This window comes from Geotrypetes seraphini, chromosome 3 (assembly GCF_902459505.1).
Source record: "Geotrypetes seraphini chromosome 3, aGeoSer1.1, whole genome shotgun sequence".
Lineage (NCBI taxonomy): Eukaryota > Metazoa > Chordata > Amphibia > Gymnophiona > Dermophiidae > Geotrypetes > Geotrypetes seraphini.
This window is the reverse complement of record NC_047086.1, coordinates 108,753,906-108,778,528: the sequence shown is the minus strand read 5'-3', so window position 1 is coordinate 108,778,528 and position 24,623 is coordinate 108,753,906. Positions and strand designations below refer to the sequence as shown.

Genomic DNA, 24,623 nt, shown 5'->3' with positions numbered 1-24,623 from the left:
ACCCTTTTTGTTCCCATCTCCAAAATATTCCCCCTTCCCTACCCAATACAAAATCAGGGGCAAACCTCAAAGGTAGATGATGCAGCCCCTTAACCTTACCCAATAACTGTCGCGCATCCCCTTTTCAGACTCACAAAGTCCACCTAGTAAACAGATTAGGTACAGCCAGGAGGTCCTTTTCACCCATATTCGGCTGTGGAGGCAGTAGATAAATCCTTCGACTCCTCAGTTTCTGGTATCCACGACTCCGACTCCAGGTAACCAATATTGTCTCCGATTCCTCAACTGACTCTACAGCCCTATGAGTCCAGCTGGAACTGAGCTTGAAGCACAGGAAATGCTGAAATGGACTCCCCCTCCAGGAATTGACCAAAGTACTGTAATCTTTTTTGTTCCCATCTCCGAAATATCCCCCCTTCCCTACCCAGTACAAAATCAGGGGCAAACCTCAAAGGTAGATGATGCAGCCCCTTAACCTTATCTAATAACTGTCATGCATCCCCTTTTCAGACTCACAAAGTCCACCTAGCAAACGAATTAGGTACAGCCAGGAGGTCCTTTTCACCCATCGGCTGTGGAGTTGGTAGATAAATCCTTCGACTCCGACTCCTCAGTTTCTGGTACCCACAACTCTGACTCCAGGTACCCAAAATTGTCTCCGACTCCACATCCCTGATCACAAGGAGCAGCGTGGGTTTGAACCCACAACTCTTGATGACACCAGGCTTTGAGCCACCTATTGAAGTTCTCAGTGTTTTGTATTCTTTCCACACCCTTTCCATAAGTAGGCAGTAATTCTGAAAAAGCTACAGTCTTTACAAAAGGTTTTAACCCCTCTCCGAGCTCCCGAAGAGCTTTTTGTGCTGCAGGTAGGTTATTGTGGCTAGATAATTTGTTCCGAGGTGGATAACAACATCAGGGCAGTGGCGTACCTACGGTATGTGGCACCCGGTGCCCATCATTTTTTGACACACACACACCCCCACGTTAAAAAATATTTTTGTAAAGACCATGAAACGAAATAAATGGTCAGAATAGAAACAGGCAGTGAAAATTTTCTTGTATTGAACCTCATATATGTAACCATTATTCCAAACATAACATAACATAAATTATGTCTGAATTGCCATGACATCAGAAGTACATATGGAGTAGTTGCAGGAGATGCTTGGGACAGTTTTGATCGTGTTAGTTCGATTTTATGTGTTTTTTGAATAGAAGGGTTTTTATTTCTTTTTTGCTCCCCCTGGCTAGCATCCGCTAGCTTTAGTTTAGCTTTGGCCGCGGTTTCATCAGGCAGCCTCAGGGCTTTTGATAGACCGGCCCACCTCGCACCTCGCACTAGCAAAGGCCCCGCAGCTGCCTGATTGAAACTGCAGCTAAAGCTAAACTAAAGCTAGTGGCAGCTGTGTGACTAAGTTAAAATCACATTGAGCTGCCGCTGCTGGTCCAGGGGTGAGAAAAAGAGGAGTCCTGGCAGCGTATACCTGGCAGAAGGCAGGAAGTCAGACGGGATCGGAGCAGAAGGCAGGAAATCAGCTGACACAGGCACGGGTGATCGGCAGCAGAAGGCAAATTATTCTACTGCGCATGCGGCAGAACCGAAGCATGGAGTTTCAAGTGCACAAGCGCGCTAAGGATTTTATTATTGATTGTAACTCACAGTTTGGGACCCACTTTAAAGTGACTTTAGTAAATGTATGTCTTTAATTTTCACTGCATCTTGATGAGTGTTACAAAGCAAAGGATGTTCTACATTTTTTTCTCTTAGTTGCATGCAATCCATCAGTTGACTAAATTGAAATAGAGTGAGAAAATGGAGTCATCTTTGTGGTACCTAATTATTCTTTATATAATTTAATACATCTGAATAGGGAGTGCATAAAAAAAAGCTTCTTCAAATTGCAAACTTATTACATTGTTTTCCTTTTAGGTTAAATGTATTTTTAGGGTCCAGTATGAGGAAGTTTTTTGTATTGAAAGGACTAATGAAGAAGACAGATTTAAATTTTTCCAAGACTTGATTCTCAATCAAGCAGCGGTGCCACCCTCAAAAAAGAAACAAGCTGGTAAGAGAAAAACATTAGATTAAAAAGGCAAAAAAAAGTATCTTTCAAATAACTAATAATTAGACTACTGTCATTGAGAATAGTAACAGTGAGAGGCATTTGCTTATGGTCTTATCCGTGGTAATGCTCTGTGATACTTTTTTTTTTTTTTTCCCATTTTCCTCTTTTAGTACATATTGCTTAAAATAATCCACTATAGTCTATTTTGTGTGTGAAATTTGAATTTTTCCTCTTAAGCTGCCAGATATTTAGGGATAAATAGTTTATATGGATGGATGTACTAGATATACTGTATATAGTAGATATAGAATTTCAAAGTCATAATTACTGATTATCTGTCACCAAAATACTAGTTAGCCTTTGTAAATTGTGCCACTGAGAGTCACATAATTGTCATTGTTATGGCAGCAGTAACATAATAAACATAAAAAATAAAGGTGGATAAAGACCATATAACCTATCTAGTCTGCTTCTCCATGCCATCTACTATCCCTTCCTTTCCCTTAGAGGTTCAATGTACTTGTCCCAAGCTTTCTTTAATTCAGATACATTTTTCAACTTCACCAGGAAACCTTTCTGTGGAAAAGTATTTTCTGAGGTTACTTCTGTCCCATTTCAAAATTGTCCTATACTCCCTCATTACAGAGTTTCCTTTCGCCTCATGTGCATTTATGCCATGTAGGTATTTAAATGTCGCTGTCACATCTTCCCTCTCCTGCCTTTTCTCCAAAGCACACACATTGAGATCTTGGTCTGTCCCTTTACGCTTTATGATGAAGACCATCGATTATTTTAATAGCCTTCCTCTGGACCGACTCTATCCTGTTTACCATATTTTTTGCTCCAAAAGACACACTTTTTCCCTCCAAAGAGTGGGTGGAAATAAGGGTGCGTCTTATGGAACGAATACCACCCCCCCCCCCCCATCCCACCTGTTTTTAATTGTGGCGCTTCCCTCATTAGATGGCTGCGGCAGTGAGCTTCCCTCCCCATGCCTGCTTTTAATATCAGTGCTTCTCTCGCTGGATGGCTGTAGCAGTAAGCCGCTCCCCCCCTTGCCTGCTTTTAATCCTAGCGCTTCCCTTGCTGGACGGCTGTGGCAGTGAGCCCCCTCCCCGGCAGTGAGCTTCCCCCCTCCTGTACCTGTTTTTAATCCCGGTGCTTCCTTCGCTGAACAGCTGCGGCAGGGAGAGGCAGAGCAGCGAACAAGGCAGGTGCGCCTGCGTAGTCCCATGTGCATGCCTGAATGGCTGCAGGCAATTCTCATGAGTCTAAATTTAGGGTGCGTCTTATGGGACGAAAAATACAGTATATCTTTTTGAAGGTATGATCTCCAGAATTGTACACAATATGCTAAATGAGGCCTCAACTGGAGTCTTATAAAGAGGCATCATTGCCTCCATTTTCCTACTGGCCATTCCTCTCCCTCTGCAGCCAAGCATCTTTCTAGTTTTCACTGTCACCTTTTCTACCTGTTTGGCCTCTTTAAGATCATCACATGCAATCAAACCCAAGTTATGCTCTTCCTTTATACATAAAAACTTCTTCAACCCCTAAACTGTACCATTCCAGTGGGTTTTTGCAGCCCAAATGAATGACCCTGTATTTCTTAGTATTAAATCTTAGCTGCAAAATTCCAGACCATTCTTCAAGCTTCGCTTGGTCCTTCCTCATTTTATCCACACATTCAGCTGTGTCTACCCTATTGCAGATTTTAGTATCATCCACAAAGAGGCAAACCTTACCAGATAGCCCTTCAGCAATTTTGCTTACAAAAATGTTGAAAAGATCAGGCACAGGAACTGAACCTTGTGGCACATCACTGATAACATCCCTTTTCTTAGAGTGAGCTCCATTTACCACTAGTCTGTCGCCTTCCACTCAACCAGTTCTTAACCAAGGGCATTCATTTTATTTATTAGACGTCTTTGTGGAACAGTATCAAAGGCATTGCTAAAATTTAAATACACCATATCTAATGCTCTCCCTCTATCCAACTCTCTGGTCATCCTGTCAAAGAAATTGATCAGATCTGTCTGACTAGACCTGCCTCTAGAGAAACAATGCCCTGTAATCTGTTGGATTCCAGAAATGTCATTATTCTCTGTTTTAAAAGTTTCCATTCATTTACTTACCACTGAAGTCAGACTTACCAGCCTATAGTCCCTCTTCCACTTTTGTGAAGAGGGACCATATCTGCCCTTTTCCATTCCTTTAGTACCTCTTCTGATTCTAGAGAAGCATTAAAAAGGTCTTCCAGTGGAGTTGCCAGAACTTCCTTAAGTTCTTTCAGTGTCCTTGAATGTATGCAATCTGGCCACATCGCTTTGACCACCTTTAGTTTAGCTAGCTCTTCACGAACACAGTCCTCTAAAATCATTCAGGGGAAGATTCTCAAAACTTTAATGCTGTCGCAAAGCTGTTTAACGATGGTGGATTTTAGCGGTGGATTATCAAAGCAGATTATCTCTGTCAATAGCATGCTTTCTAGCAGTCTCCGACAATAATATGCAAATGGGCTCTTCAACATTGAAATGAGTCCTCCGATAGATTATAAAAAAATGTTGAGCCATTTTCTAAAAGCAGCATTGACTTTTTGCGACAAAAATAAGCGATTGGTTCAAGGGTGCCGGTCAGTGTCAGAGACTGCCAGAAAGCTTGTGTTGCAGCGAGAGATATGCCTATTCTCTCTCCCACTGCATCACATGCCTATTCTCTCTCCCACCCCTCCCATGCAGTGGCAGCGAACACCTGAACCCCCCCCCCCCCCCCATCCCGGGAGGAGGTCACTTGGCAGCAGGGAGAGTGAGCATCTCTCCCGCTGCAGGGGGTGTGTGTGGCTGAGCGGTGGCAGGTGTCTTGGCAGCGGGGAGAGTGGGCATCTATCCCGCTACAGGGGATGTGCGCGGCTGAGCGGCAGCATATATCTTGGCAGCGGAGAGAGTGGGCATCTCTCACACTGTTGTGTTTTTGGTTGATTTTTTAATGTGTTTTTTCTGTGCATGTGCCCATCGCAAATTTAGCGAATCTTACCAGCTGTCTGCTGACCTCACCTGCATGCGTGATTTTTTTGAAAATATCTCGCTTTTTTCAATTTGCTATCAAAACAGCTGCGTTAGCAGGCCACCGCTTTTTAACACGGTTTTTGAGAAGCCTGGTATCAGGATCTACCACCCCTCCATTCACCAGGTACATTAGACAGATTGTGAGCCCACTGGGACAGACAGGGTAAAATGCTTGAGTACCTGAATGTAAAAACCACTTAGGTTATAAGTGGTATATAAATATTAAATATAAATATTAAAATACATAAATGTTTGTCTTCTACAGTCCTGCTTCTGGCCCTTCAGCTATGAACACAGAACAGAAATATTTGTAAAGCAATTTATCCGCCTTGAACTGCAAGGTAATGGCGGAATAGAAATCCCTAAAGTAATGTAATGTAATGTAATTTAGCCTTATCTTTATCAACTTCTACATATTCATTCTTGTACAATACCACTTTATTCCGGGACCAGTGGGTTATTTCTCTCCACCCGCCAAGGTCTGTAGGAAGCCTCAAAACTTCAGAAGTTCCCCCCCCCTCCTTTACATACTTCCTCTCTGAGCATGCTCACCAGTCTTTTCTTCCTACAAAGCCAGGCTGTAGGAGCTCATCTTTTATGCTCGTGTTTTATTTTGTGATCTTTCAGTATTTTTTGTTCGTGGTTTTCACCCTCATGCTGTGGAGGTTCCCTGCGGGGACATCTTTGACTGCAGGAGATCGCAGACTGTTGGAGAACACCTGCTTCTGGGGGTCCCTGCCCAGCAATAAGCCCCTTAGACAGCTTGCACATCAGATCAGGGCTATGGGACCTTTCCCTTGGGAGCTAGCTCACCCCAGGTTCGTCCGATAGTGGGTGTAGCGCAGGCTGAGACGGTTCCGTGGAGGCGCGACCAGGATCGGAGCCAGACTGCGTCTCTCTACCAGACGTTTGTGTGGTTTGTCCATGGGTAGCAAAGGTCTCTGGCCGTGGTGATCTGGCCAGTGGGGCAGTCAGAAGACTTGAAATCTAGATTTCCAGTAAACTGAGGCAAAGGATCTCCCTGCAAGCTGTGGTTAAGCTGCATGCAGTTTCTCTCATTCAACATATTGAGTAAAATGTTTGTTTTCCTGTGAGCACATGGTTATGTGAGAGCAAGCTAAGAGCTTGAATCAGAGATTTGGGGGATCTTTAAAAAGAGGGTTTTAGGTGGCTTCCCTGCATGTCCTACACCCCTCCCCCTCCTAAAATCCCTGTTTTTGAGGGTTCTCTGTGCTTTTCCTGGACTATTTTTAGTCAAAACAGGGCCTCAGTGGCCATTTTTGGATTTTTCCAGATTTGATTTTAAAGTTATTTTTCATACTTGCCAGCTTCATTTTTGAAAGAAAACCACATAGATGTCCTCCCTAGGGCAGGATGGGTTGGATTCGTGCCCCATTTGTGGTGGATGGCTGTTGGTTGCGCAGTGGTGTTCCACGTATACTGCGGCTCATGAGGGGGGCAAGATTTGCTTGAATGCAATGCTTTTGACCACCGGGGAAGATCTTCAAGTGCCTTATGCCCCGTTTCCCGTGAAATTAGTGTCAGGGGGCCCTGGGGAGTGTGCTGGCGGCATTTCAGTGACCGTAAGCATGGCTCCAACAAAAACCTCATACATCTTTCAAACATTCCAAATCTGAGGTGCAGAAGTCGGCTCCTGCTGCAGAGGATGGTTTTCCCTTGGAATTTGTGCACATGCTTATTCAGGCATACTCATTTAAAAAGTCCCCTGCCTGTTTCTCTTCCACGGCTTCTGTGCCGGTTACAGGGGCCCCTGCTCCAAGGAACCAGAATCTTTCTTCTTATCTTCCTGTGAGTGTACCGGGGAGTAAGTTGGCTGTGCCCGCAGTTGTGCCAGACACTCTTTCCATTCCTCTGCTTTCACAGGGCAGCTCTGCGGCGGCCACGAACATGGCGAATCTGGCAAATCTCCAGGATCCGGACTGGAGCGAAGGACTCAATTGTGCGCAGGTTCTTCAAACCCGCACACCTTGTGGATTTAATCTCTGATTCTCTGCAGGAATTGAAGCAACAGTCGGAACAGCCAGTCTCTGCTGAATGTTCCCTTATGAGTGACTAGAGGCCACACAATCTGCCTCTTCCTGATCATCCTGATGTTGTCTGGATTCTTATAGATATCTGGGAGACTTCTGAGGGTCCGTTGAAATGTGCTTGAGCCATGGCACGGCTTTATCCCATGGCAGATGGCTTTAACAAGCGCTTTACTTCTCTGAAGGTGGCTTCTTTGGTGGTGCATAATACCAAGAGCACATCTCTCCCTGGTGCTGGGGTGGGGGTGGACCTGAAGGATGTCACAGACCGACACGTGGATTTTATCCTTAAGTGTCTGTTTGATTCGGCCACGGCTGGGATCAAAGCAGCGATGGCCTCCTCTTTCGTGGCTCGTGCATGCTACTCCAAACTGTGCCATGATCAGTGGCGTACAAAGGAAGGGGCGGGGGGGCCATCCGCCCCGGGTGCAAGCCCTGAGGGGGTGCTTCCGGCCTTGAAGCCATTGGCGTCCGGTTCTCCCCTCCCCCCCCCCCGACGTTCGGTTCTCCCCCCTGGCAGTGGAGAAGAGCCGGCAGCGGGATCGCCTCTCCTCTGACATCAGAGGAGGGGTGGGACTGCGGCGGAGGAAGCAGCGCAGGGATCGCTGGCATCGCGATCTTGCTGCGGGCTGCTTTTCTACCATAGGTGGTGCAGGGAGGCCAAGGGGGTGAGCGGTCCCCCGGGGTGGGGGGAGGGCGAGCAGTCCTTCAGGGTGGGGGGGGCAAGTGGTCCTTCGGGGTGGGATGGGCAGGCAGGCCTTCAGGGGGAGACAGGCCTTCAAGGGGGACAGGCAGACAGGTCTTCAAGGGGGGGTCAGGCCTTCGGGGGGCTGCAGGCCTTCAAGGGGGGGCAGGCCTTCAGGGGTGGGATGCAGACCTTTAAGGGGGGACAGGCCTTCAGGGGAGGAGGGGTCTCTGGTGTAGAAGTACACGGAGGGAAGGGGGGGGTTCAAAGAGACATATGCCGGACTTTGGGTGGGAAGAAATAATGGGTCTGAAAATAGAGGAAAGGGAGAGAGATGATGGACCATGGTTTTTAGGGAGGGAAGGAACAGAAAGGGAGAGAAGTTGGACACAAGGGATGGTGTGGAGGGGGGATAGAGTTACTGGATAGGAGGGTAGTTGGGAAAAGAAAGGGAGAGATGGCACCAAGGGAGTTTCTAGCCTCCCTAGATCTGACGGAGGCAGATCTCCACATTCACATTTTCCTGGACCATCGGAAGTACTTGCGATTCCATATTCTAGGGTGACATTTCCAGTTTGCAGCCCTGCCCTTTGGGTTGGCGATGGCACTCCGGACCTTCACTAAAGTGATGGTGGTGGTGATGGCCCATCTGAGCTTCATGGTTGTTCTGGTTCACCCTTATCTGGAAGACTGGTTGATCAGAGTGCCCTCTCTGTCCGAGGAGCATCAAGCTGTCCATCAGGTGGTACAGTTGCCGCAACATCCAGGTTGGTTGATCAACTTCAGAAAGAGTCGCCTCGAGCCATTCCAGGATTTGGAGTACCTGGAAGTTCGGTTTCATATGGGTCAGAACAAAGAGTATCTACCTGTGCCTTATCAGGAGAGGCTACAGCAGGTTATCAGGTCCCTATGTCTTGGCAGTATCTCCAGGTTCTGGGGACCATGGTGGCATCTATCGATATGGTTCCTTGGGCCAGAGCCCTTCTGCATCCACTGCAGGATGCCCTGCTTTCGTATTGGAATCCACAATGGGACTCGATACATGCACCTCTGTCCTGGACGACGTGGCATGCAACAGACTAGCGTGGTGGTTGCATCCTCTCTCATTGTCCCAGGCTCTTCTGCTTCAGGTCTCGGACTGGGTGATCTTGTGGATAGATGCAAGTCTCAAAGGATGGAGAGCAGTGTGCATGTCTATTCCTGTTCAGGGCCGGTGAGCCTCCGCAGAGTGCAAGTGGTTGATGAATCACCTGGAACTGTGGGCAATTCAGCTGGCCCTTCTCCTCTTCAAGAGTTGTCTCCGTCATTAAATCATCCGTGTGTTCTCAGACAATGCCACGGTGGTGGCTTATGTCAATTGTTGGGACACAAAGAGTCCCTCTCTAAGCATGGAGGCTCAGCTGCTCTTTTGGTGGCGGAAAGATACCTTGTGGCGCTGTCTACAGCAGGAGTGGACAACGTCCAAGCAGACTTTCTCAGTCATCAGACACTGGACCCCAGAGAGGGAATGCTTCCGGATGAGGTGCGGGACGGGCAAGGAGCCGCCGCTGCCCGCAGCTTTGTGCCACTGCGGCAGTGAGGAGGAGGGAGCTAACCAGAAGATAACACCAGAAACAGCAATGAAAATGTGCATTGCACCGCGGGCTGCATAAAACGGCCAGGCGGGAGCTGGCCAGAAGGTAAGACACCTGCCAGAGGGAGGCACCTAGTAGGGAGGGAGATAGAACAAAGGTAGGGGGAATTATTTTATTATCAATTTAGTGATTAAATTGTGTCATTTTTGAGAATTTTCATCTACTGTCTATATTTTGTACTGTTCAGGAAGAAATGCATTTGTTTCTTTTTCTCTGGGGGTTATGCTGCATACAGAGTCTTGAATTTTAGGGTTTCGTTTGTATATATTAGTACTTTTAGTTTGTGGTCCCGTATTTGCATAGTGGTTATCTGTGTTCAGGTAGGAATGAGAAGCATACAGTGTGCTTTGTGTAGTTTAATTTTGTGGTTAACCATTATGTGTTGTTAATAAGATTATATTGTGTGTGTATACAGTAAAATCTTGAATTGCAAGTAACTTGGTATGCATGTGTTTTGTAAGACAAGCAAAACATTTTATTAAATTTTAACTTGATATACAAGAAAGGTCTTGCAATGCAAGTATATACAATATACACACATCACATCATAACTGAACCGATGGTTCCTCTCTCTTTCTCTCCCTCTCTCTGACACTGCATGAGTGTGGTGACTGTTTTAAACAAGCAAGGTCTTGCAATACGAGTACATACAGTAATTTGTATTAAAGTTTTTGGGTTGAGGAGTTTCCATTATTTCTTATGGGGAAATTCGCTTTTATATACGAGTGGTTTGGATTACAAGCTTGTTTTTGGAGCGAATTATGCTCACAAACCAAGGTTATACTCACAAGGTTATACTCACAAGGTTATACTCACAAGGTTATACTCACAAACCAAGGTTATGCTCACAAACCAAGGTTATACTGTATATGAAAAATTAATAGAAAAAAAGGTGTTACAATTATGGGGGCAGGGTCTGGGGCGGAGATTGGGTGGGGTCTGGCCCGTGACTTAGCCTGTGTTTTAGATTTTGATCCTTTAATGTGATTGAGTTTGACACCCTTGTTCTAGAGCAGCTACCTATATCCATGAAGGTGCACTACATTAAAAGTGTGGCTTCATCATGAGCAAAATCTTAAATGGTGTCTCTGGAAGAAATCTGTAGAGCGGTCCATGCATTTATAAAATTTTAAAGAGTGGATGTAGTGGCCAAACTGGACTCCGTACTATCATCCATACTATCAGCAGGTTCATCTGTCCCACCCTAGACTCTGGGGACTGCTTTGATATATCCTGAAGGTTCAGGAATAATGTGTCTGTCGTACTAGAAGGAAAGTTCTTACCTCGGTAATCTTCTTTCTAGTAGACATGCACATTATTTCTGAAACCCGCTCTGTCTGATGTTCATTTGCCTGTTTACTGCCTTGAATGTTCTGGGGAATCCAGACATCTTGTTTCTTTCTTTTAACCAGCTTTAACAAGGATAAAGACTGCAACTGCTGTGTCAAAGAATCTAGGGGTATTTATAGAATCTCACACTCTCTTAATGAAGGTTGTGCTCAGGTTGGTGATTTGTTTGTTTTTATCTAGTTATGTATTACAAATGGTTAAGATTTTTGTTTCATCTGTTAGATATTAATGATTTGAGCAGAACAGACATGTTTCTCGGGGAGCGTCCCCGATGTTACGGCATCTTCAAGAAGGGCTCAAGGGGCGACCCAGGAAACTACAGGCCGGTGAGCCTGACCTCAGTCCCGGGAAAGATGATGGAGGCACTAATTAAAGACAGCATCTGTGAACACACCGAAAAAAATGGGCAGCTAAAACCAAGTCAACATGGCTTCTGCAAGGGCAGGTCATGCCTCACCAACTTATTGTACTTCTTTGAGGGGGTGAACAACCAGGTGGATAAAGGGGAATCTATAGACATCACTTGACTTCCAAAAAGCCTTCGACAAGGTACCACACGAGAGACTGCTTAAGAAGATATGGAACCACGGGGTGCAAGGGGAGGTCCACCGATGGATCAGAAACTGGCTGGCAAACAGGAAGCAAAGGGTTGGAGTAAAGGGCCATTACTCAGGCTGGAAAGGGGTCACGAGCGGAGTTCCACAGGGGTCGGTGCTAGGACCGCTCCTGTTCAATATTTACATAAACGACCTAGAGGCGGGAACCAAGTGTGAGGTCATTAAATTTGCAGATGACACCAAACTATACAGCAGGGCTCAAACCAGGGAAGACTGCGAAGATCTCCAAAAGGATCTAACGCAGCTGGAAAAGTGGGCCGAAAAATGGCAAATGAGCTTCAACATAGGGAAATGCAAGGTCATGCACGTGGGGAAAAAGAACCCGATGTTCACATACAGAATGGGGGGAACACCGCTAGGGGTCAGTAACCTGGAGAGAGACCTGGGAGTGATGGTAGACGCAACACTGAAGGCATCGGCGCAGTGCGCCACAGCCTCAAAGAAAGCAAACAGAATGTTGGGTATCATTAAGAAGGGTATTACGACCAGGACGAAGGAAGTCATCATGCCGCTGTATCGTGCAATGGTGCGGCAGCATCTGGAGTACTGTGTCCAGTACTGGTCGCCGTACCTCAAGAAGGACATGGCAGTACTTGAGGGAGTACAGAGAAGAGCAACTAAACTGATAAAGGGAATGGAAAATCTGCCATATACCGACAGATTGAAGCAGTTGGGACTTTTCTCACTAGAAAAGCGGAGACTTAGAGGAAACATGATAGAAACCTTCAAGATCCTGAAGGGCATAGAAAAAGTAGACAGGGACAGATTTTTCAAATTAAGGGGCACCACAAGTACAAGGGGGCACTCGGAGAAATTGAAAGGGGACAGGTTTAGAACAAACGCTAGGAAGTTCTTTTTCACTCAGAGGGTGGTGGATACATGGAACGCGCTTCCAGAGGCTGTTGTAGACAACAAAACATTAAATGGTTTCAAAGAAGGTTTGGATAGATTCCTAGAAGAAAAAGGGATTGAAGGGTATAGATAGGTATAGACCACTACTCAGGCGATGGGCCTGATGGGCCGCTGCGGGAGCGGACCGCTGGGCAGGATGGACCTATGGTCTGACTCAGCGGAGGCAACTTCTTATGTTCTTATGTCCCCTTACCCATCCCTCTTCTATTTCCTCTCCAGGGCTTCTATCTGCTTTGGTACAAACTGAGGAATTAGAGGACAGCCCAGAGAGATTGGAGGTAGAGCAAAAGAATACTAATGTGGCTGTCTGCAAGAATTCTTGCAAGAAGTAGTTGACAACCGAAGGTTCAGGAATAATGTGTATGTCTACTAGAAATTAGATTACTGAGGTAAAAACCTAATCTTTCCTTTTTCTTGTGTTGAAAGCATCTTAGCAGAATTTAAAAATGGTTTGAAAAATTTCCAAAAGAAAAGTCCATAAGCCATTATTAAGATTGACGGGAAAATCCATTGCTTATTTCTGGGGTAAGCAGCATAAAATCTGTTTTACTCTTTTAGGATCTTTTTTTTTAAATTATTATTTATAGCTTCTATACAACCAAAAATGGAACAAGTAATACTGAAATACATATAGTTAGTCAATACTGACTGAAGTAGATATACAAAGCAATATGCTAACTTATATAGTCCTCAATTTAAGGAGGTAGGCAAGACATAAACAGAAAAACCCCTGGAGAGAAGGGATATAGGTACAATTAAAACATACAGCAAAAGAGCAGTACTTAGATATTAACCTACTATTTAACTAGATTCCGCACTGAACACCTGATTCATTCTCTTTTGGGATCTTGTTAGATACTTGTGACTTGGATTGGCCACTTTTGGAAACAGATACTTTGGTCTGGTTCAGTATGGTAACTCTTATGTTCTTATATCCCCCCCATTCTTTAGCTCTACGTGCAGTGGAAGTACTTCCTCTGGCAATGCCTCCAGCAGCCCGTCAGCTGTCTGAAGTAGAAAAGCAACGAATAGAAGACCAGGAGGAGAACACTTTACGAGAGCTGCGGCTGTTTCTCAGGGATGTTACCAAACGACTGGCTACTGACAAGCGCTTCAACATCTTCAGCAAACCGGTGGATATTGAAGAGGTCTTGTTTCCGTAACATGCAAACAATGGTGTTGATGCAAAAATAATGCAATGATACAAAATGATGCAATAATGCAAAAATTAGGTTATTTATGTATAGTGTCAAGATATTTAGACCAATGTCTAAAACAAAAAGACATTATAACTTGTACAACTACACTTTTAAATGTCTCTTAGACATCCTTCAATTTTTTAGTCTCTTCACATTGTTTGCTAGACTGCATATTGAATGGAAAATTTGAAAGAAGCATCTTTTTCTTTAGTTTTGACTGTGGTTTTACCTATAACTGTTCCTCATTGACTTGGTGTATATAGAAACTTTTTTTTTTTTTTTTTTTTTTATTGTCTTTTATTTACATCAAAGCAAAAAAAACTTTGAATAAGAAATTAAAATACAACTCATGAAAGGAAATTTTTCCATATCTTAGTTACAACAAAACAGTCCACAAAAAAGAAAAGAGGGAGAAAAAAAACCTTTCATAACCAAGGGAAGTTGGAACTTAGAAAAGGCAAAAGGAAATATGGAGACTGTTAATCATATCAATTTTATGTTCGATCAGGTTCATGGACAACGGGTTCACTATCCGGTTTTCTGGAAACTGCCTTGCCTTCCAGGAAAAATTGTAATTGTTCAGGTTCATAAAAAAACCTAACGATTACTTTGATAGGAAATAAAACATTTACACGGAAAGTGTAGTTGAAAGGTAGCCCCCAAATTCAAAACTGCTTGACGAATGGTTAAAAACTTCTTTTGTCGAGATTGTGTCCATTTAGAAACATCTGGAGATATGGCAACCTTAGAACCAAAGAATTCAGCTTTTTCAGTTTTATAAAATAGTCGAAGAAGTCGAAGAATTGCTTCTTCGTCTTGAAAAAAGACAAATGTAACTAATAGTGTGGCTCTAGCATTAATTTCTACCTGGGAAGATTCCAGGAATCCAGTAATGTCCAGTCAAATTGGTTCTTCAGCCACTGCTTCTTCCTTACTTAAGTTAAGATAATACAGTTTCTGAAGTGGAGGCATATTTGTCTCTGAATACTTCAAGACTGAGGTCAAGGTATATAGAAGCTTAATTTATGCAAGTATTGTATATTGGTAGTGGTTTGGGAAGGTGGTAATTACATTTGCATTTGTATTTCGTTATTATGGTTTTTGAAAAGTTTTTTGATTTTATGTGTCAATCTGATCTTGGGGGTGAGGGATATTAGAAAGGAAATGAGGGCTGGTCCAGTGGCTTACCTGACAGGGCTACACATTGATATGAAAAACTTGATTGTGGTTCAGATTTTCTGCTTTCTGAATCATCCGTGTTTTGAACACTGTGAAGATGGCACTCATGAGTCTTTCATGGAGTAAGAGTCATAGTCATTATTCAAAAGCCTTAGCTTGTAGTCAGACAGTGTGTCTGGTTACAGGATTCTGCTGCATAGCTCTTTGTCAATGACTGTTTTGGCAGTGACTGAAAGAAAGTTGAGACGGGGATATAAGATAGATGAAAAATCTGATTCCTTATTGTCCCACCAAACCAGTCTGAACCAGTGGGCTGTGTTCCATCCTGATCAGCAGATAGAGGTAGATGTAATGAACTTTCTGGTAAATCCCTTAAGTGGGTCATAAACATTTATGTGCAGGGAAATCAAATAATTAACACACAAAATCCCAGCACCTTCAACTCACTTAATTGTTGCACACTGTAATACTTTACTTTATCCCAGGACAAGCAGGCAGCATATTCTCACATTTGGGTAACATCATTCACGGAGCCTCAGTATGGACAGCTGCTAAAGTGTACGTCCACTTTAAGAACTTTAGAAAGTTTGCGACTGACCACACCGCGTATGTGTGAGTGCCTTCCCTCCTTACGTAGACGTGCGGTTTCTCAGTTTTCCGTGGAGCTACGAAGTCGTGTGTGAAACGTTCTGCGTTTTCTTTGCCTTATCGCTCACACGTTTTTGCCTTTTATTCTTTGTCTTTTCTATTAATAAAACATTTAAAAAAAGAAGAAATTACTTTTTTCTTTTACTTCTACAGGTTTTCATATGGCAGGGCCTTCTGTTTTTGCCTCAGCCTTCGGCTTTCCATTTGGCTGAAATGGTTTCCCTTCCATGTCCTGTCCGTTGACTAGCTTCAAAAAGTTCAGCAGGTGCCAGCGCACTATTTCTTTAACAGACCCATATAAGTGGTGCATTCAGTGTCTTGGCCCAGACCATTGTGTGGAATCTTGTATGTGCTGTTCGATGCTACAGAAGCATTCTATTAAAAGCCACCTTATTCAACAAAGATTACTTTTTGGTACCATGGAGGGCTCACAATTACCATTGATACCATACAAGCCATCGATGTCAGGCATCACCATTGTCTGAGGTACCTGCTTCAGATGATGCTATAGCTCCGTCAGGTAAGCCACCTAAGAAGTCACCAGCTTCCCAGATGGTGTCTCAGCCACTAAGGTATCGAGTCTAGTTGTACCTGTCAAGCAGAGACCATTGATGCAGCTTGCTTCAACTTCGAGGGGTACATCTTCATCCATATTCTCTCCGGAGTGGGACGCAGCACCATTGATACTGGCGTCCAAGCCACAGGTGTCAGTGCAGGCTTTTAAGGAGAAGCTTGAAGCTCTTTTTCAATTGGAGTTTGGGGATATGTTCCAACTAGTTACCCCCATGTCGGCTCCTTCGGTACTGGCCCAGCCTGTGCATCGCCCCATGAGAGTCTGCTCATACAGATGCAGGTACCACCACTGCTTCATCGGTACCACGTCATTCTCAGCACCATTCCTCATCATTGAGCCATGCATCCAGACATTGTTCTTCAAGGCCCCATTCTCCTTCTCCGAAGCATCGCTCTTCAAGACACCGTTCTCCTTCTCTGAGGCGTCAACATAAGAAGCATCATTCTTCTGGACATCGCTCCAGTCATTCACGTCATTCTTCTCCATGGCTGCATTCAAGTAAATCTGGCAAGCACTCTTCCAAGTCAAGGCACAACTCTCCCAAGCGATCAGACAAGCATAAGCAATCTGCATCGCCTACTACATCGGATCGTACCGAGCCAAGCACAGGTACCGCTCTCCTTCAGTTCCTGTGGATTCAGGCCTTTGTCTTGATTCTACTCATGATGTCTCTCCTTCTACTACAGAAGCTTATGATTCTCCTGCATAGCATTCTCTTCGCACCACTTCTCACAGAGAGCCTTCTCCTTCCAAGCCGGTCTCATTTACTCGCTTTATCAGGCAAATGAGTAAAGACGTGGCTGTTAATTTGGAAGCAGATTCCAAGTATTCAGAGGAATTTATAGAGACTATGGACTACAAACATCCTCCTAAGGAACTTCTTAAACTTCCTTTACAGGGCATCCTAAAGGAAACTCTCCGAAAGAATTGGGAGTCTTCTTTTTCAGTTCTGGCTGCTCCTAGGAAGCTTGATTCTCAATACAAAATCATAAGAACATAAGCAATGCCTCCACTGGGTCAGACCTATGATCCATCGTGCCCAGCAGTTCGCTCACGCAGTGGCCCAACAGGTCCAGGACCTGTGCAGTAATCCTCTATCTATACCCCTCTATCCCTTTTTCCAACAGGAAATTGTCCAATCCTTTCTTGAACCCCAGTACCGTACTCTGCACTATTATGCCCTCTGGAAGCGCATTCCAGGTGTCCACCACACGTTGGGTAAAGAAGAACTTCCTAGCTTTCGTTTTGAATTTCTCCCCTTTCAACTTTTCCGAATGCCCTCTTGTTTTCTTATTTTTCAAAAGTTTGAAGAATCTGTCCCTCTCTACTCTCTCTATGCCCTTCATGATCTTGTAAGTCTCTATCATATCCCCTCTAAGTCTCCTCTTCTCCAGGGAAAAGAGTCCCAGTTTCTCCAATCTCTCAGCTTTCACATCAATCTCTCGTGGTTGAATCTACTCTCAAAAAATCTTCTCCTTCTAAAGTCTATGCCACAGTTCCTCCAGGGTGGGAAGGTAGAACGATGGACAGATTTGGTAGACGTCTCTACCAAAATTCCATACTGGCCAACAGATTCATCAACTATAATTTTTATTTTACCTGTTATCTCAAGTATTGGGTAAAACAAATGTCTAACTACTATAAGCATCTTCCATCCCATCGGAAGACAGAGTTTCAGCATATGTTTAGCACTCTCATTCAACTCAGACAGCATATGGTACAATCTTCCTACGATGCCTTTGAGCTGTCTTCTCGAGTTTCTGCAATATCTGTGGGCATGAAAGGCTGGCATGGCTCAGGATAGCAGACATGGATATTATTCTCCAAGATCGGTTAGCCAGCATTCCCTGTCTGGGAGACAAGCTTTTTGGGGGCTCTATTGAGAACCCTTGGGATGGGTGCCAGAATGACAGGCTGGGTCAGGAACTGGTTGAGTGGAAGGCAACAGAGGGTAGTTCTCAATGGAGATCGCTCTGAGGAAAGGGATGTTAACAGTGGTGTGCCTTGGGCCTGTTCTTTTTAACATTTATATAAATGATATTGCTTGAAGGGTTGTCGGGTAAGATTTGCATCTTTGCGGATGATACCAAAATCTGCAATAGAGTTGACACGCTGGATGGTGTGAATAACATGTAGAAAGACCTGGCAAAGCTTGAAGAATGGTCTGAAATTTGGCAGCTAAAATTTAATGCTAAGAAATTCAAGGTCATGCATTTGGGCTGCAAAAACCAGAGGTAACAGCACAGTTTAGGGGGTGAAGAACTTATGTGCACGACGGAAGAGCGGGACTTGGGTGTGATTGTATGTGACGATCTTGTGGTGGCCAAACAGGTTGAAAAGGTGACGTCGAAAGCTAGAAGGATGCTAGGTTGCATAGGGAGAGGTATGGTCAGTAGGAAAAATGAAGCATTGATGCCTGATTCTGGTGAGACCTCATTTAGAATATTGTGTACAATTCTGGAGGTCGTACCTTCAAAAACAGGGGTCTCAAAGTCCCTCCTTGAGGGCCGCAATCCAGTCGGGTTTTCAGGATTTCCCCAATGAATATTCATGAGATCTATGTTCATGCACTACTTTCAATGCATATTCATTAGGGAAATCCTGAAAACCCAACTGGATTGCGGCCCACAAGGAGGGACTTTGAGATCCCTGTTCAAAAAGATATAAAAAGGATGGAGTCGGTCCAGAGGAAGGCTACTAAGATGGTATATGGTCTTCATGATAAGGCATATGGGGACAGACTTAAAGATCTCAATCTGTATACTTTGAAGGCAAGGCGGGAGAAGGGAGATATGATAGAGACGTGTAAATCAAAAATTGAAAAATGTTATTAACCAAGTGGTGGAAGCACCCACTGAAAAAACATTTACTTAAAATGGAGAAAAAACCTCAACCTTATTTAATATTTAGACGGCAACCCACTGGGTTTTTCAGCCGTTCAACCTCTGAATCATAGGTGAAAAACTCCACAATTGTCAAAAATGTAATTTTCAACATGGAATATCATCCCACTACTGTGCACAGGAAAAAGAAAAGAAGCAATGTTCAGTTCCCGGGATCAGTTGCTACAGTATAAAGCTAAAATAGAGGATACAGACTTGATTGCATGTGTGCTGTGATTTTCCACAATTTCACAATGATTGGGAAGGAAAATTTTAAAATTTGTGGCTCATGTTGCAAACTAAACAGAATTGTCAGAATGTAAAGTAGCATTTTCCCAGAATAGGAACCTTAGAGATCTGTTATGCCCATCTGATGATTGGTCTAGCACACAGGGGTGCTTAATGTGAACCGCTTAGAAGTCTTTCGACTATGGCGGTATAGAAAAATAAAGTTGTTATTATTATTATCATTTTGCTGCAAATGATGTACAGCTTATTCATTAATAAGTGAAGGTGATCAGGTCTGCATTCCTGGAAGAAAAATATGGACAATAATATTTACAGCTACCTGTGAGACAATTGGTGTGGTGTATGCGATAGTTTGTCCGTGTGACCTGTGTTATATAAGTCACACTGCAAGGAGTTTAAAAACACGTTTGTTGGAGCACCGCTCCAACATCACTCATAGAAGACAGGTGGATGTGTTGACTCGTCATTGTGCAGAGTATCAACACTCCTTTGAGGAGTTCCGTTGTTTTGTGCTTGATCACATACCAATGACGCCATGGAGGGGAGATGTGAAGACAAGTTTATACCAGAGTGAACAACGGTTCATTTTCTTTTTGGATACAATCTGGCCAAAAGGACTTAACCAGAAAATTGAATGGCACGCGTTTTATTAATATTTCTTTTGATTTTTGTTTTTGGTCCTGGCGGAAGTGATGTCATAAGCAGCGGGGCTTTAACCTGGGCGTCATTTTGCAGCCAAGCAGTGCGTGGAGTTGAAGAGAGTGAGAGCTTTTGGGAAATTTCCCTGACACAGCCACCCATTGACGAAACAAGAGCCTTGTTGGAATATAGATCCACTTGTCTTCACTTCAACGCTGTGAATTAATTGAGGACGCTATAGCAGGAAGATCGACATGCTGTAATTGAGCATAATGCTCTGGGAAAGTGACATCATGATGTGAAGATAAGTGCAACATTGCTTCTTGTTCTTTTCCCTTATTTTTCCTGTGCACAGTGGTGGGATAATATCCCATGTTGAAAATTACATTTTTGACAATTGTGGAGTTTTTTGCCTATGATAACAGAGGTTGAACAGCTGAAAAACCCAGTGGGTGCCGTCTAAATATTAAATAAAGTTGAGGCTTTTCTCCTCTTTTAAGTAAATGTTTTTTCAGTGGGTGCTTCCTCCACTTGGCTAATAACATTTTTCAATTTTTGATTTAAATTTTGTTATTAACTATTTTTCTTGAGAGACGTTTAAATACCTACGTAATATAAATGTGCATGAGTCAAGTCTCTTTCATTTGAAAGGAAACTCTGCAATAAGAGGAAATAGGATGAAGTTAAGAGGTGATAGGCTCCAGAGTAATCTGAGGAAATACTTTTTTACTGAAAGGGTGGTAGATGCATGGAACAGCCTTCTGGAAGAGGTGGTGAATATAGAGACACAGTTTGAATTCAAGAGGGCCTGGGATAGGCACATGAGATCTCTCAGAGAGAGAAAGAGATAATAGTTATTGTGGATGGGCAGACTAGATGAGCCATTTGGCCTTTATCTGCTGTCATGTTTCTATGTAACTCAAAAATTCTCAGCACATGAAAAGTCTTGTAATTCATTGCTTAAACCTAAACCCTCTTCTTCTTATCAGAGGCGTTATACAGCAAAACCTCTTCCTCCTTCCAGGCCACAGCAGAAAAAAACAGCGACAGCAGCATCCTCAAAAATCTCAGACTTCTGCTACTCCCAAATCAAATCAGCCTTTTTGACCAGCTACTCGAGAGCATAATTTCAATCAATGGAACTCTCCCTCTCTCCATTGGAGGTCATCTACAACATTACCATCATCGTTGGAAGTTAATCACCTCTGGGTTCTCGATATCATTCGAGAAGGTTATTCTCTTCATTTCCTCAACATTCCTCTAGATCATCCTCCAAAAGAGTTTCCTTCCAACACTCTACAGTCCTTCCTTCTTCTCCAGAAAGTCGAATCTCTGCTCATTCTCAATGCCACCAAGAAGGTTCCTTTGGACCTGCAGAGCATGGGGTTTTATTCCCAATATTTCCTTGTTCCGAAGACGACAGGATTTCTTCACCCGATATTGAACCTTGGAGCTCTCAATAAATTTCTTGTCACAGAAAAGTTTTGTATGCTGTCTCTAACATCGCTGTATCCCCTGCTAGATTGCAATGATTGGTTATGCTCTCTGGATCTCAAGAAGGCCTGTACTCACATTCCCATTCACCCAGCCTCTCGCAAGTTTCTCAGATTTCATGTGGAAAATCACTATTACCAATGCAAGGTTCTACCTTTCGGTCTTGCATTATCTCCCAGAGTTTTCACCAAGTGCCTGGTAATGGTGGCAGCAGCCTTGCAGACTAATGGTTTTCAAGTTTTTCCCTTTCTAGATGATTGGCTCATCAAGGATCCTTCGTCTCAGGGTGTTATTTTAGCAACACCACAGACTATATTTTTCCTGCAACATTTGGAATTCAAAATCAACTTTCTCAAATCTCAACTGCAGCCTTCACAGACTCTTCAGTTCATCGTAGCCCTCCTAGATACTGTTCAACTCAGGGTGTTTCTTCCTCAAGAGTGTCAGGACGCTTTGATACAACTTTGCCATCAAGTGACCCACCTTCACTCACTCTCAGCGAGGCACATGATGGTTCTTCTAGGTCATATTTATTTAATTTTCTATACCATTCTACCAGGGGAGCTCAGAATGGTTTAAATGCATTTATTCAGGTACTCAAGCAGTTTTCCCTGTCTGTCCCGGCGGACTCACAATCTACCTAATGTACCTGGGGCAATGGGGGATTAAGTTACTTGCCCAGGGTCACAAGGAGCAGCGTGGGTTTGAACCCACAACCTCAGGGTGCGTAGAATGTAGCTTTAACCACTGCACCACACTCTCCCCTTATACTTATATGGTATCTACAGTTCACGTGACTCCTTTTGCCAGACTTCACTTACGGAACCCTCAGTAATTGCTGGCTTCTCAGTAGTCGCAGGCTCTTGACCCTTTTTCCCAGCATATTATACTAACATCTTCTCTACAACAATCTCTTCAGTGGTGGATGCTCTCTGCCAGTCTTTCCAGAGGATTGCTGTTTCAAATGCCGCCTCATCAGAAAGTCTCACGATAGATTCGTCAACCTACGCTTGAGGGCTCACCTGGATGGTCTCCATACTCAAGGTCTTTGGTCTGCCACAGATCGTCACCATCACATAAATCTGTTGGAACACAGAGAGATTTTCAGTGCTCTCGAGGCTTTTCAGCATCTTCTTCAAAATCAGGTCATTCTCATCCGTATAGATAATCAAGTAGCTATGTACTACATGAACTATCAGGGAAGAACAGAATCTCTTCTCCTCTGCCAAGAAGCTCAAAAGATTTGGAATTGGGCACTTCTTCACAACATTTTCCTGAAGGCTGTCTACATTCAAAGGGAGCAAAATTCATTAGCGGACAAATAAGTCGCATTCTTCAACCTCACTAATGGACGCTGAACTCAGCAGCTCTCCATCCAATTTTTTCTCAATGGGAAACACCTCAGATAGACCTCTTTGCGTCTCCCCACAACAACAAGTTGCCCCAGTTCTGTTTCAGACTGTACTCTCCTCATTGCTTGGAGGCAAATGCTTTTCTGCTGGAATGGGCGAACAAGTTCTTTTATGCATTCCCTTCATTTCCACTTAATCTCAAAAGGCTTGTCAAACTCAAACAGGAATCTGCCACCATGATTTGGATAGATTCTCGGTGGCCCAGACAACCTTGGTTCTCCCTTCTACTTCAACTCAGCATCAAGGAGCCACTTCTTCTGCCAATTTTTCCATCTCTTCTTACACAGAGTCACTGTTCTCTTTTTTCATCCCAACCTGCAGTCTTTGCACCTGACAGCTTAGTATCTCTTGGGCTGACTTTACCTGACCTTTAGTTTTCTCAATCTGTCAGAGTCATCTTGGATGCTTCCAGAAAATCAGCCACAAGACAATGTTATACTCAAAAATGGACTCGGTTTTCTGCTTGGTGCAATCTTTGTCATCAGGAACCAAGGTTCACCTCCTTATCTTCGGTTCTGGATTACTTTCTACATTTATCTCATTCTGGCCTCGTCCACTTACATTAGAGTCTATCTCAGTGCAATTGCTTCCTTTCATCAACCATTGGATGGAAAACCTCTCATTGCTCACCCTGTGGTTTCCAAATTTATGAAGGAATTCTTCAATGTCAAACCACCTCCAGTAGTTTGGGATCTTAATGTTGTACTTGCTAAACTGATGAAGCCTCCATTTGAACCAGTGTCTTTGGCTCACCTTAAATACCTTACTTGGAAAGTAGTTTTTCTCATTTCTCTAACTTCTGCTCGCAGAGTCAGTGAACTTCAAGCATTGGTAGCGGATCCACCATTTACAGTATTTCATCATTGCAAGGTGGCGCTTCACACTCATCCAAAGTTCTTACCGAAAGTTGTCATTGACTTTCATCTCAATCAACCCATTGTTCTTCCAGTATTTTTCCCCAAGCCTCATTCTTATCCTGGAGAAACAGCTCATCATACTCTGGACTGTAAACGAGCATTGGCCTACTATTTGCAAAGAACTAAATCCCATAGATTGTCTCCACAACTTTTGTTCTCCTTTGATCCTAACAAGTTGGGGCACCCTGTTTCCAAAAAGACAATTTCCAACTGGTTGTCTGCTTGCATCTCATTTTGTTATGCTCAGGCTGGGCTGCAACTGGAGGGTTGTGTACAGCACACAAGGTTCGAGCTATGGCAGCTTCAGTAGCTTTTCTCCACTCTACTCCTATTGATGAAATCTGAAAAGCTGCTACTTGGTCCTTGGTTCATACTTTCACCTCTCATTACTGTCTGGAATCTTATTCCAGACGGGATGGACATTTCGGCTAAGCAGTATTACTAAATTTATTTTCTTAACGGTCAACACTCTCATCATCCTATTTCTGGTTAGCTTGGAGGTTACCCACATATGAAAATATGCTGCTGCTTGTCCTGGGATAAAGCACAGTTACTTACAGTAACAGGTGTTATCCAGGGACAGCAGGCAGATATTCTCATAACACACCCATCTCCCCTGGTTGGCTTCTTAGCTGGCTATCTGAACTGAGGAGCCGTGCGCCTACATCTGGCGGAAAGGCACTCACGCAGTGCGGTCAGTCACAACCTTTCTAAAGTTCTTAAAGTGCACATATACTTTAGCAGCTGTCCGTACCAGGGCTCCGTGGATGATGTCACCCACATGTGAGAATATCTGCCTGCTGTCCCTAGATAACACCTGTTACATTAAGTAACTATGCTTTTCGGACTGTTAGAGGTGGCTTGTTTCACAAGAGCGTGCTGAACTCAATTATTCATTAGTTCACCACAAATTGTCATTGGTCCTATTATTTTTATGTTTTACTTTAAAGTTTTGAAAATCTTTGTGTTAAGAACTTTTCTCAAATTCTATACCAAATACTCATTCAAACAAAAATTGTTTTGACATAACCAAACAGAATATTTATCTTA

The 24,623-nt window shown here is 43.7% G+C and overlaps 1 protein-coding gene across 3 annotated transcripts in view; it reads left to right on the top strand.

Moving 5' to 3' along the window:
• The window catches only part of ATAD2B (ATPase family AAA domain containing 2B), a 528,611-nt gene that overhangs the window by 381,969 nt on the left and 122,019 nt on the right, over positions 1–24,623 (top strand). For 2 of the 3 annotated variants that reach the window (XM_033936345.1, XM_033936342.1), the window contains exons 20-21: positions 1,934–2,069; positions 13,332–13,528. In XM_033936345.1, coding sequence (XP_033792236.1) covers positions 1,934–2,069; positions 13,332–13,528 — 333 coding nt within the window. The remainder of the gene's footprint in view (positions 1–1,933; positions 2,070–13,331; positions 13,529–24,623) is intronic. The other variant, XM_033936343.1, reaches the window with a different exon arrangement.